At 32.3% G+C, this 13,976-nt stretch overlaps 1 protein-coding gene and 1 pseudogene across 1 annotated transcript; one reads left to right on the forward strand and one right to left on the reverse strand.

The window, feature by feature from the left end:
* Positions 1-3,609: 3,609 nt before the first annotated feature.
* Positions 3,610-4,512, forward strand: LOC18032332 (cullin-1). The gene has a single exon (XM_006420207.1). It carries the CDS (start codon positions 3,610-3,612, stop codon positions 4,510-4,512), a length of 903 nt encoding a protein of 300 aa, XP_006420270.1.
* A 1,393-nt stretch (positions 4,513-5,905) lies between these two features.
* LOC112098836 overlaps positions 5,906-13,976 on the reverse strand; it is a 94,502-nt pseudogene continuing 86,431 nt past the window's right edge.

Here is a 13,976-nt window from a genome sequence, read left to right on the forward strand (position 1 = left end):
AAGAAGTGGTGTTAGAGAACAAGTGGTATCAGAGCACAACAAATGCAAAAGCGAGTTATATTGTTGTTGACTTTTCCAATCGTCATAATGCAAAAGCACATATAGATTCATCGAGATTTGGAGGGAAAAGAACTATTAAAATAAAAGAGCTTTTGAATTACCTCCGATAATTGTTGTGGCAACTTTGCAATGCTTGTATTTTACACTATATTTTCTCCATTGTTGTGTCATCAAAACCTAGCCTCACGACATTTAAATCAGTTTTCGAAGTACTTCTAATATTTAGAGCTTCACACTTCACAAATTCTTTAAGTTAAATTTAGTGTTTCTTTTCTTTTTGTTTTTTCAAATTTTAAGGTAAAATCAATAAAACTCAAATTAACTTTTTAGTCCTCTACCCATCCAAGATTCGAATTTAGGTGGCATCATTCAAACAAAAAATCTTAAAAACCTCATATATGATTTTTTTTTCCTTTATAATCCTTTTAGGATTCGGGTTCTCTCCTAATTTAACCTTTTTCTAATATTATAGGAAATTTAGACATATGGCATTTAAGAAATACTAAGCCCAAGAATTAATTTATTTACGATTTTTGTATTTATACCAAAACTAATTTTTTTTGGCTAATTAAAATTGAACACAAATGGAAGTATAAACTTCTTTCTCAACTTCTCAGTTTTGTAATATAAGGAAAAAAATAACTGAAAAATACTTTCGAAAAAAATAGGTAAATTTTTTTATTATCAGTTTGCTAGCTTAGCAAATATTAGAAATAAATCAAATTTAAATTTGTTTTCCTCTCTCTCTTATAGATGAATTTTGATAATTAGAGAACTAGACTAATGATACAAAGTTTTCAAAACAAAATGGTTAGATCAGTTTCTTTGATAGCCAACCGAGATCAAACAAAGAAATTGCAAATGGAGAATCAATACAAATAAAAAAGATAAGAAGAATAAGAAATTAAGAATAATAATCTAAGCGCTCAGATTTTTTTTTTTCTTGAAATAATGTCATGTTGATAGTTTTCTCTGCTATAATTTATTACTAAAGTTTAATTGACATATGCATGAAGTAGAAGTGCAGTTTGTCATGAGAATTTGAGAAGTGACTAACATGGAGTTAACTTCCGTTAGTCAGTAATTTTAATTAGTTTTAAATACGTTATGGTTTAGTCAGTAATTTTAGTTAGTTTTAAATACGTTATGGTTTTTTTGGCATCTGGCTAAAATATATATAAGAGGACTGTGGTAGAAACTCATACATCAAGTGAGAAAAAGTCATTATGCTATAGAAATATATGATGGTGGTAGGTAAGATTAAATTAATTAACAAAAATTAAAAAATATCTTATTAATATAAAATTATAAATGTTAAATCCTCACCATAGAATCTTTTAAATAGCATGTGTCAAAATCTCTAATAAAATTTAGAAAAAAATTAAATTTGAAGATATATTGTTTAATCATTTCCCTAATTTGAGAAAATATATAAGTTTAGTAAACTCATTATTTAAGTCGTTTTATTTTTTTCCTTGACTAGTTAGATATATGTCCTTATATAAAGACGCTTACATTGAGCTCTCAAGTCCCAACTTCGCAATAGAGTTAATAAATTGGAAGGAATCGAGTTCTTGGTTTTCAGTTTTTTCTTGAATCGTCGATCGAAAAACTTGATTAGCAATGAAGCGAAAGGCAAGTGACTCCGAAGAAGAATTGGACTATTTGGAGCGGGGAATCAAAAAATTGAAGAGGATTTTCGAAGGATTGCCGGAGCCAGCGTTTAATTTGGAGGATTACATGATGCTTTACACAATCTTATACAATATTAAGTCCCAGCCGACTTATCCTGTTAACGAAGATCCCAAACAGCTGTATAACAAGTACAAGCAAGTACTTGAAGATTATATGCCATCAAAGGTATTGCCATCTTTGAGAGAGAAGCACGATGAGTATGATTTGTTGAGGGAGCTTTTGAAAAGCTGGGCTAATCATAAATTTTTGGTTAAATTTCTTTCACTCGTCTTCCTTCAACTTCAAGCTCAAGGCGCTTATATTCCTTGAAGGAAACTTCCTGAACTTAATGATTTGTTTTACAATGTTTTAGAATATCATTGCATGCCATCCATTTGCATTATATATATGTATGTATATATGTATTTTGGTATATGAAAAACTGGTTTGCTTACTAAGTTTTGTACTCATTATAATTTATTGTGATTCAATTCCCAAAAATCAGGATTGATTCATGATGAGTAATGAAAAGAACTTGAATTGAGGACGGTAAATGGTTTGGCATAAATTTTTAAATTTTTTCACTTCAGTACAAGTAATATATTTGTAATCGAAGCTCGAATTTTTATGGATTGTAAAAGGATTATTTTTTTTAAAGTATATATATTTGAGTTGCAGTTAGATTCGCCAATGGAATTCGGGGCGGGTCGTTCATAATAAGTTAAAGTAGTACTAATATTTTCGCGCCCTAATGATTTCAATTTATCCAATAAATATACAATTGAATCATCTTATAAACTAAGTCTCTAATCCTACTTTGAAGTATTAAAAAAAGAAAAAAAATTGAATTGAGGACATATATGAAAATAAAATAAAATTTATTATTTAATAAATTATAAAAATGTAAGGGGTATATCCAAAATTTTCCGGGGTCTAGCCCAGGCTTGCTGTCTTAAGCAAATATTCGAATCAAATCAAAATTAAATTATTTTTCTCCTCTCATTTTATAGCTAAATTTTGATAATTGGAAAACTAGACTAACGACACAAAGTCTTGAAAACAAAATGGTTAGATGGGTTTCTTTGATAGCCAATCGAGATTAAAAAAGAAATGGCAAAGGGAGAATGAATACAAGTAAAAAAGATAAGAAGAATAAGAATAATACTCTAAGTGATTAGATTTTTTCTTTCCTTGAAATATTGTCATGTCGATAATTTTCTCTGCTATAATTTATTACTAAAATTTAATTGACATATGCATGAAGAAGAAGTGAAGTTTTTCATGAGAGATTGAAAAGTGACTAACATGGAGTTAACTTTTTTCGTCCGTTAGTAACTTCAGTTAGTTTTAAAAACGTTATGTTTTTGACATCTAAATAAAATATAGATAGGAGGACAGGGGTAGAAACTCTTACATCAAGTGAGAATAAATTTTTATGTACTATATATATATATATAAGAGGAGATTATGGTGATAGGTAAGATTAAATTTATTAACAAAAATTTACAAACATCTTATTAATATAAAATTATAAAAAAATTAAATACTCACCTTAGAATTTCTTAAATACCATGTTTCAAAATCTCTTATAAAGTTTAGGAAAAAAAAAATTGAAGTTGAAAATTTACAATTCCTTTTCCTAATTTGAGAAGATATATAAGTTTAGTGAAACTTAATAAGTCTTTTGCTTCTTCCTTTTCCTTAACTAGTTAGGCTTTCCTTTTCCTTAACTAGTTAGGTTATACATCCTTATATAAAGATGCTTACATTGAGCTCCCAAATCCCAACTTCGCAATAGAGTTAATAAATTAGAAGGTATCGAGTTCTTGGTTTTCAGTTTTTTCTTGAATCGTCGATCGAAAAACTTGATTAGCAATGAAGCAGAAGGCAAGTGACTCCGAAGAAGGATGGGACTATTTGGATCGGGGAATCACAAAATTGAAGAGGATTTTCGAAGGATTGCCGGAGCCAGCGTTTAATTTGGAGGATTACATTATGCTTTACACAACCGTATACAATATTTATTCTCAGCCGACTTATCCTCTTGACAAAAATAGCAAACAGTTGTATAACAATTACAAGCAAATACTTGAAGATTATATGCCATCAAAGGTATTGCCATCTTTGAGAGAGAAGCACGATGAGTATGATTTGTTGAAGGAGCTTTTGAAAAGCTGGGCTAATCATAAATTTTTGGTTAAATGGTTTTCACTCGTCTTCCTTCCTCTTCAAGTTGAAGGCGCTTATATTCCTCGAAGGGAACTTCCTAAACTTAATGCGTTTGGACTTTCTTGCTTCCGGGATCTGGTGTTTGAAGCTATAAAGGACAAAGTCAAGGATGCTGTAATTGCTTTAATCGATAGAGAACGCGAGGGAGAAGAGATTGACAGAACGTTGGTGAAGAATGTATTGAATTTATTCGTTGAGATTGACGAGGGGAAGATGCATTGTTACGAAAAGGATTTTGAAGAACATATGCTTCAGAATACGGTGGCTTATTATTCTCGCAAGGCATCAAATTGGATTCTTCAGGATTCGAGTGAAGATTACATGCTCAAGGTTGGTGAATGCTTGAAGAAAGCAAGAGGGAGAGAGTCTCATTACCTGCAACCAAGCAGCGAGCGGAAATTGACGGACATACTAGAACATGAGTTGTTGGTGGTGCGTGCAAGTCAGCTTCTTGAAGAAGGAGAATTTGGATGCAGACAATTGCCTAGAGGAGATAAGGTGGACGATCATTCGATTATCCGCTGTGATAAGAGAGAAATCGAGGAATGAATTAGGCATGGGAGAAACATTGGAGTAGGTTCTTAGGTTGTGATGCACACCAAGAAACCCTAAAGTTCCTAGTCAATTTCAAGTCTATTAATTTTATAATTTCTATTCCATTGGATTTTTTTTTTCCTAGAGCACTAATTAATTGGCATTGCTGCCATAGATATCGTGATGAGTAAGCGTGCCGATGAATATGTTTTATACATTAATTAAAAATTTTAGACAACCCTATAGATAAAGATAGACCTAAGACCTAATTATGAACAAAATAGTAATGGGTATAAATTGCTTTCTTAACAATTATTCGTTGCATTGTGGTTCATAGGAAACAATATGAATAATTTATCATTATTTGTTCTTCTTTTCCTTTCTAATTTTTTTTTTTTTAGCGACTTCTTCAATCCTTTCTCTCCCTATCCCCAATTATTTTGAGATTTCTCTTCACCATTCGTTAATTTTCCTTTTCAATAAATTTTGAATGTATTTCATGAATCCAATTTGGTAAAGCCAATGTGTATAACAAAATCTCTCACCCCACCAACCAACCATTTTTCTTATTTTTCTTTCTGCATATAAAGTTCTTGTCTAAGAATAGAGAATTCACTTCCCAGATCACAAGAATATGGGCTTGGAAGTTATTTTCCAGCTAAAACTTTTGGGCCAACAATCAAGGCCTGTCAAGCAAACAACTTTTGTCCTCCTGCACTAACCTCGTTTCGTTGATAAAGAAAATCCCTTAAGTTGATGAATTTGTGCTTTGTAATCCTAATTGTTTGAATGCGTTATTTTTACATACCTCCTCTGAGGTTTCACCTAATATCAGTTTAATAGAAAGTATCTCCGTATTTTTACATCCCTCCCCTGCAGTTAGTATTTCCGTCAGTTGACCATTAGTGGACTAATAAGAGGACGAAAATACCCTTTCAAGGCTGACAGTCTTCTTTCATCCAACAAAAACTCAAATCCCCTGTACCACCTCACCAACAAAACCACATCCTTGTTTTCTTAAAATCAAGCTTTCCATTTTTGATATTTTTCCCCAAAAATTCAAATAAAAAATCAATTCGAAAAAACTAAACCTCATAACATGTCCAACGTCATCTTACTTTAGCTTGGTATCCATAACAACAGCACCAAATGTTGCTATGAAAGCACTGTCGACTAAACTTCAATTTATGTCCGTGGCACAACCAAAATAATTTATATCAATTAAATTAGCCATTTCTAAAAGCAAATAAACACAATTCGTCCCTCTGCCAACAACAACCTGCAACAGTGAGAGAAGAAGAAAATAAGACCAATTCCACAAAGAAGAAATAAAAAGAAAATGAAGGAAGAACAAACAAGGAGGGAAGCAGATGGTCACGATGATGGTGATGGGGTCTTTTCCTAAAGTTTATGAAAAGATGAGCTTTTCGGCGAAGATCAGCCGTTGCTGGTCCGGTGGAATCCCTTCCTTGACTCCTTGTCCTGGATCTTAGCCTTGACATTGTCGATCGTGTCGGAGCTCTCCACCTCGAGAGTGATGGTCTTGCCGGTCAAAGTTTTCACAAAGATCTGCATCTGTTAATCGTAATCAAAGCAAATAAATTAATTTTATTTAACTAAAGTTGGTAGCTTTGCTGTTAGTGACTTAGGGTTTACTGCGGCGGCAGTGGCGGCGGTCGCTAGTGCTGTTGGTGGATTGAGTGCTGCCATGGCTGCTCAGCTTGTCTGGACCGCAGTTGATGTTGTGACTCAGAGGCTTATGGTGGCTAATGGGGCCGATGCTAGATACGTAAATGGGGTTGATATGTTTAAGAAGATTGTTAGAAATGATGGGGTTAGAGGATTGTATAGGGGTTTCGGGATTTCAATCTTGACAAATGCACCATCAAATGCAGTTTGGTGGGCGTCTTATTCCGTTGCTCAAAGGCTTGTTTGGGGTGGAGTTGGGTGTTTCTTGCACAGGAAATATGGTGACCGTGAGGGTGATATGATGATGATTAGGCCGGATTCAAAAACTGTAATGGCGTTTCAAGGAGTGAGTGCAGCCATGGCTGGTGGTTTATCGGCTTTGATTACGATACCACTTGATATGATTAAAAGGAATTTTAAATGAGCTTTTACGATTTTAGCCTTGTGTACTGATGATATACATAACTTTATACTAACTGCAGGGGAGGGATGTAAAAATACGAAGATACTTTCTATTAAACTGATATTAGGTGAAACTTCAGGGGAGGTATGTAAAAATAACCCTTGTTTGAATTCCGTCAAGCAAAGCAACAGAACAAAAAATGTCCTTTTCACCCTTAGGATTTAATATAATACATATTTCATCCCTATATTTTAAATAATAGTGTAAAGTATTCTTCCGTTAATTTTTCATTAGTTTATTATAATTTTTTTGCAAGCTCCATTAGCATACTTGGTAGTTTGCATACAATTTTTGATAATTTAATTTTTAAAAATTAAAAATTAATATAAATTTTTTATTTTTATTTTTAGGGCTAAATTAGTAATTTAGTTATTTTCTTTTTATTAATGTCCAAGCAAAAAAATTATTATAAAAGGATAATATTGTTAAAGTAAGACAAAAGAAATAAAAAGTAACAGTATGAATAATAATACTTTAACGGCAGAGATTTTAAAAAATACAAGGACTAAATAAATATTAATCTTAAAATATAGAGAATAAATTATCTTTTATCCTTTACACAACCGTATACAATATTTGTTCTCAGTCGGCTCGTCCTCTTGATGAAGATCCTAAACAGCTGTATAACAAGTAAAAGCAAGTACTTCAAGATTATATGCCATGAAAGGCACTGCCGTATTTGAGAGAGAAGCACGATGAGTATCATTTGTTGAGGGAGCTTTTGAAAAATTGGGCTAATCATGAATTTTTGGTTAAATGGCTTTCACGCGTCTTCCTTCCTCTTCAATTTGGTTATATTCCTTGAAGGAAACTTTCTAAACTTAATGCGATTGTAAAGGAAATAAATCATGAAATTATGAAAATATTGTTAATTGTTATTATATCATTAAGTAATAATAAGAATCTTAATATTTAAGTTTTAATTTGAGTTCTAAAGTTTATTTTAAATTACTTTACCAGATTTACAAATAATTTTAAAAATTTTAAAAATAATTTTAATATTTAATAAAAAATTAAAATTATTTTTTATCAAAATCAGCCCAGATACTTTTAAATTTAAATTTAGAGAATTAATTTTATATTTTAATACAATATTAATTGTATCCTCTACCATTGTACTTTAGTTAAAATAATGTATTTTGTATTGCACCCAATGACCATGTCATAATTGTTGACATACTTTTTTTAAAAAAAATAAACCAAACCATAATTTTTTTTTTCATATGTATTACCCCACACCCCTATGAATTAAGAGAGAGAGAAACGAAGACAGAGAAAGAAAGAGGGAAAGAGATGGGAGCGATCGGACCCGAACCTGCGCGATCGGACCCGAATTTATCTCCATTTTCCGGCCACCTTACCGACCAAGGAAGGTACCAAAAGAAAGCTTGAGAACTGGCCGTCATTTCCATTCCGTCATTGCCGTCGATTATTGGCTGGAAAGCCGCTTATTGAAGCCGCATTGTTTCGCCGCTATTTCGCCAGTTTTGGGTGAGGCCACCAGTTGGATTTTGTTCCCCACAATCCCCTCTGTCCTTTCCGACCATCCACTGAACCGGGAACTGCCCTTTCCCGGCCGGTCAGCCGTTGGAAAGTTCATGGCTTTGGGAGCTCGATCAGCCACCGTCGCCACGCGTCGATCGTCACCGCCGCCACCATCGGACTCAGCGTGGTTGGAACTCTCAGGCTAGAGCTTCCCGACCGCCTTTGGTTGACTTTGGGTCACCTTTGACCAGCAAGGCCATTTCGATAATTTCGTATCCGAGGGCAATTTTGTAATTTCACACTTTGCGGGTATTTTAATAATTGTATAAATTGAGAATAGGCTGGTAATTTACGATTTTGAGATTAACTTGGTAAATTATGATTTTGGGGGTATTCTAATAATGTTAGAATTTGAGGGTATTTTGGTAATTTTGTTAAATTTGAAGGCGATTTTATAATTTTTGAATTTGCGCATATTTTGGTAATTTCTGAATTGGAGAATAATTAGTAATTTATGAAATTGAGAATGATTTGGTAATTTATAATTTTGGAATTTTTAGATTATTTATGTGATTTATGAGTTTGAGGGCATTTCGATGAAGGTGTGGCTATTTGAACTCAACAAATGGCTCACTAAATCTATTTTTGAAATTAATTTTTATGATTAAAATACTCTTAAATTAAATTACAATTATGAATATTAAAATATAATAAAAAAACAGAATTTTTATTTTTTCAACCCATCTATATATTCAACATAATTTTGTTAAATCATAATCTTCTTTTCCTTAAATCCTAATTAACTAGAGGCATGGATTACGAGTGGCAATCTTTTACTTTCAATTATCTTCCTACTGTTTGATGCGCATTCAAATGGAGCTCATCATCGATCATTGAGTCATGTGCTCTGATTATAATATTAATCCTTAAATTTTCTGAAAACTTTAATTATCATTAATCAAAAGCAGATTTGATTTTAATTAACGGGTTAAATTTCTTTTCTTTTCAATTTGGCCATTTAGTGGAGCCGAATTAAGCTAAGCCGCATCACCATTCACCAATGGTAGCTCAGCCTCTCCGCTAACAATAGGCATGGCTGATTCTCAATTATCTGATTATCATCACAAGCTCAAGTAGCACCTACGCTGACAAATTCATTTTGATTTAATTACCATCTCCATCGCTGTTAAAATAAATAAATGATTTCAATGAAGATTTATAAATGAATTTAATGGATTTAGTGAGTAAAAATATTATTGTTATAAAAATTGAATTTAGTAAGTGTACATTAAATATTTATCCGTACTAATAATTTAGCATCCTAATGATTTCAATTTATCCAATAAATATACAATTGAATCATCTTATAAAATAAGTATCTAATCCTACTTTGAAGTATTAAAAAAAGAAAAAAAAAAGTTGAATTGAGGACATATTTGAAAATAAAATAAATTTTATTATTTAATAAAATTATAAAAATGTAAGGGGTATATCCAAAATTTTCCGGGGTCTAGCCCAGGCTTGCTGTCTTAAGCAAAAATTCGAATCAAATCAAAATTAAATTCTTTTTCTCCTCTCATTTTATAGCTAAATTTTGATAATTGGAAAACTAGACTAACGACACAAAGTCTTGAAAACAAAATGGTTAGATGGGTTTCTTTGATAGCCAATCGAGATCAAAAAAAGAAATGGCAAACGGAGAATGAATACAAGTAAAAAAAATAAGAAGAATAAGAATAATAATTTAAGTGACTAGATTTTTTCTTTCCTTGAAATATTGTCATGTCGATAATTTTCTCTGCTATAATTTATTACTAAAATTTAATTGACATATGCGTGAATAGAGATGGCAAAACCCCGGGCCGGGTCCGGGTATTGCCATGACCGGACCCTACCCGGATGTAACCGGTCCGGGTCCGGGTTCGGGCCGGGTTTTAATCCGGGTACCCGAATTTTATATTTTTTAATATTTTATGTGTATATATTTTTTATTTTTTGGTAATTTTATAAGTTTTAAATTTATTTCAATAAAATTTGACATGAAAATATAAACTTTAAGTGTTTAAAATTATATATATATATATATAATAAATGAGTCAAATAAATATAAAATATTTAAAATAATATATATTTTATAATTTTTTTAATAAAATCCGGGTTCCGGGTTTATCAAGTGATGCCCAAGACCGACCCGGCTTCATACCCGGGCCGGGTAATACCCGGCCCGCAACGCCCGGGTACGGTCCGGGTCCGGACCGGGCGGGTATTTTTGCCATCTCTATGCGTGAAGAAGAAGTGCAGTTTTTCATGAGAGATTGAAAAGTGACTAACATGAAGTTAACTTTTTTCGTCAGTTAGTAATTTCAGTTAGTTTTAAAAACGTTATGTTTTTTACATCTAAATAAAATATAGATAGGAGGACAGGGGTAGAAACTCATACATAAAGTGAGAATAAGTTTTTATGTATTAAAAAAGTAATAAATATATATATATAAGAGGAGATTATGGTGATAGGTAAGATTAAATTTATTAACAAAAATTTAAAAACATCTTATTAATATAAAATTGTAAAAAAAATTAAATACTCACCTTATAATTTCTTAAATACCATGTTTCAAAATCTCTTATAAAGTTTAGAAAAAAAAAATTGAAGTAGAAGATTTTCAAATCCTTTTCCTAATTTGAGAAGATATATAAGTTTAGTGAAACTTAATAAGTCTTTTCCTTCTTCCTTTTACTTGACTAGTTAGGCTTTCCTTTTCCTTGACTAGTTAGAATATACATCCTTATATAAAGACGCTTACATTGAGCTCTCAAGTCCCAACTTCGCAATAGAGTTAATAAATTGGAAGGAATTGAGTTCTTGGTTTTCAGTTTTTTCTTGAATCGTCGATCGAAAAACTTGATTAGCAATGAAGCGCAAGGCAAGTGACTCCGAAGAAGGATGGGACTATTTGGAGCGGGGAATCACAAAATTGAAGAGGATTTTCGAAGGATTGCCGGAGCCAGCGTTTAATTTGGAGGATTACATGATGCTTTACACAACCGTATACAATATTAATTCCCAGCCGACTTATCCTCTTGACAAAGATAGCAAACAGTTGTATAACAATTACAAGCAAGTACTTGAAGATTATATGCCATCAAAGGTATTGCCATCTTTGAGAGAGAAGCACGATGAGTATGATTTGTTGAGGGAGCTTTTGAAAAGCTGGGCTAATCATAAATTTTTGGTTAAATGGCTTTCACTCGTCTTCCTTCCTCTTCAAGGTGAAGGCGCTTATATTACTCGACGGAAACTTCCTAAACTTAATGCGTTTGGACTTTCTTGCTTCCGGGATCTGGTGTTTGAAGCTATAAAGGACAAAGTCAAGGATGCTGCAATTGCTTTAATCGATAGAGAACGTGAGGGAGAAGAGATTGACAGAACGTTGGTGAAGAATGTATTGAATTTATTCGTTGAGATTGACGAGGGGAAGATGCATTGTTACGAAAAGGATTTTGAAGAACATATGCTTCAGGATACGGGGGCTTATTATTCTCGGAAGGCATCAAATTGGATTCTTCAGGATTCGAGTGAAGATTACATGCTCAAGGTTGGTGAATGCTTGAAGAAAGAAAGAGGGAGAGCGTCTCATTACCTGCAACCAAGCAGCGAGCGGAAATTGACGGACATACTAGAACATGAGTTGTTGGTGGTGCGTGCAAGTCGGCTTCTTGAAGAAGGAGAATTTGGATGCAGACAATTGCCTAGAGGAGATAAGGTGGATGATCATTCGATTATCTGCTGTGATAGCGAGAAATCGAAGAATGAATTAGGCATTGGAGAAACATTGGAGTAGGTTCTTAGGTTGTGATGCACACTAAGAAACCCTAAAGTTCCTAGTCAATTTGAAGTCTATTAATTTTATAATTTCTATTCCATTGGATATTTTTTCCTGGAGCACTAATTAATTGGCATTGCTGCCATAGATATCGTGATGATGAGTACGCGTGCCAATGAATATGTTTTATACATTAATTGAAAATTTTAGATAACCCTATAGATAAAGATAGATCTAAGAACTAATTATGAACAAAATAGTAATGGGTAGAAATTGCGTTCTTCACAATTATTCGTTGCATTGCGGTTCATACGAAAGAATATAAATAAGTTATCATTATTTGTGCTTTTTTTTTTTAGCGATTTCTTCAATCCTTTCTCTCCTTATCCCCAATTATTTTGAGATTTCTCTTCACCATTCGTTAATTTTCGTTTTGAATAAATTTTGAATGTATTTCATGAATCCAATTTGGTAAAGCCAATGTGTATAACAAAATCTCTCACCCCACCAACCAACCATTTTTCTTATTTTTCTTTCTGCATATAAAGTTCTTGTCTAAGAATAGAGAATTCACTTCCCAGATCACAAGAATATGGGCTTGGAAGTTATTTTCCAGCTAAAACTTTTGGGCCAACAATCAAGGCCTATCAAGCAAACAACTTTTGTCCTCCTGCACTTACCTGGTTTCGTTGATAAAGAAAATCCTTTCAGTTGATGAATTTGTGCTTTGTAATCCTAATTGTTTGAATTCCGTCAAGCAAAGCAACAGAACAGAAAATGTCCTTTTCACCCTTAGGATTTAATATAATACATATTTCATCCCTATATTTTAAATAATAGTGTAAAGTATTCTTCCGTTAATTTGCCATTAGTTTATTATAATTTTTTCGCAAGCTCCATTTGCAAAATTGGTAATCTGCATACAATTTTTGACAATTTAATTTTTGAAAATTAAAAATTAATATAAATTTTTTTAGGGCTAAATTAGTAATTTAATTATTTTTTTATTAATGTCTAAGTAAAAAAATTATTATAAAAGGTCAATATTGTAAAAGTAAGCCAAAAGAAATAAAAAGTGACAGTATGAATATCAATACTTTAACGGCAGAGATTTTAAAAAATACAAGGACTAAATAAATATTAATCTTAAAATATATAGACTAAATGATTTTTTATCCTTTACACAACCATATACAATATTTGTTCCCAGCCGGCTCGTCCTCTTGATGAAGATCCCAAACAGCTGTATGACAAGTAAAAGCAAGTACTTGAAGATTATATGCCATGAAAGGCATTGCCATCTTTGAGAGAGAAGCACGACGAGTATCATTTGTTGAGGGAGCTTTTGAAAAGCTGGGCTAATCAGGAATTTGGTTAAATGGCTTTCACTCGTCTTCCTTCCTCTTCAGGTCGGTTATATTCCTCAAAGGAAACTTCCTAAACTTAATGCGATTGTAAAGGAAATAAATCATGAAATTATGAAAATATTGTTAATTGTTATTATTAGGGGTGGGCACGGTTCAGTTCGGTTTTTTACTAAATATTTTATAATCGTTCGATTACAATTATTTTAAAATCATAATCGCGATTAATCAAATTACAGAAATAATCAAATGCTCGATTAATTGAAATAATTCGATTCGGTTCGGTTCGATTATTTCGATTATGAGCCTATTGGACCTATTTTGGGCTTTTTTCAAATTTAAAACCTTAAATTATGAGAAATGAATTTAAGTTTTTTTTTAATTAGAATATTAAGAATCTGCAATTAAAATAAGAGGCGGAATCATTTTTTTCCGACGATTATTATTAAGCTCTATTGTTGTGGCAGATCCCTGAAGAAAATGAGCTGCTTTATTCGCCATCTTTGTGACATTTACCAGAACAAAGAAGCAAATCATGAATACTTCACACTAGGGGATTTGGGAATTCTTCTCGAGCCCTAAATGCATTTAATATAGTGAAGAAATGTCAATGAGATTCCTTAACATATAGTAGTATGCTCAATATTTCATCAT

Source organism: Citrus clementina, unplaced genomic scaffold, assembly GCF_000493195.1.
Source record: "Citrus clementina cultivar Clemenules unplaced genomic scaffold, Citrus_clementina_v1.0 scaffold_9, whole genome shotgun sequence".
NCBI classification, from domain to species: domain Eukaryota; kingdom Viridiplantae; phylum Streptophyta; class Magnoliopsida; order Sapindales; family Rutaceae; genus Citrus; species Citrus x clementina.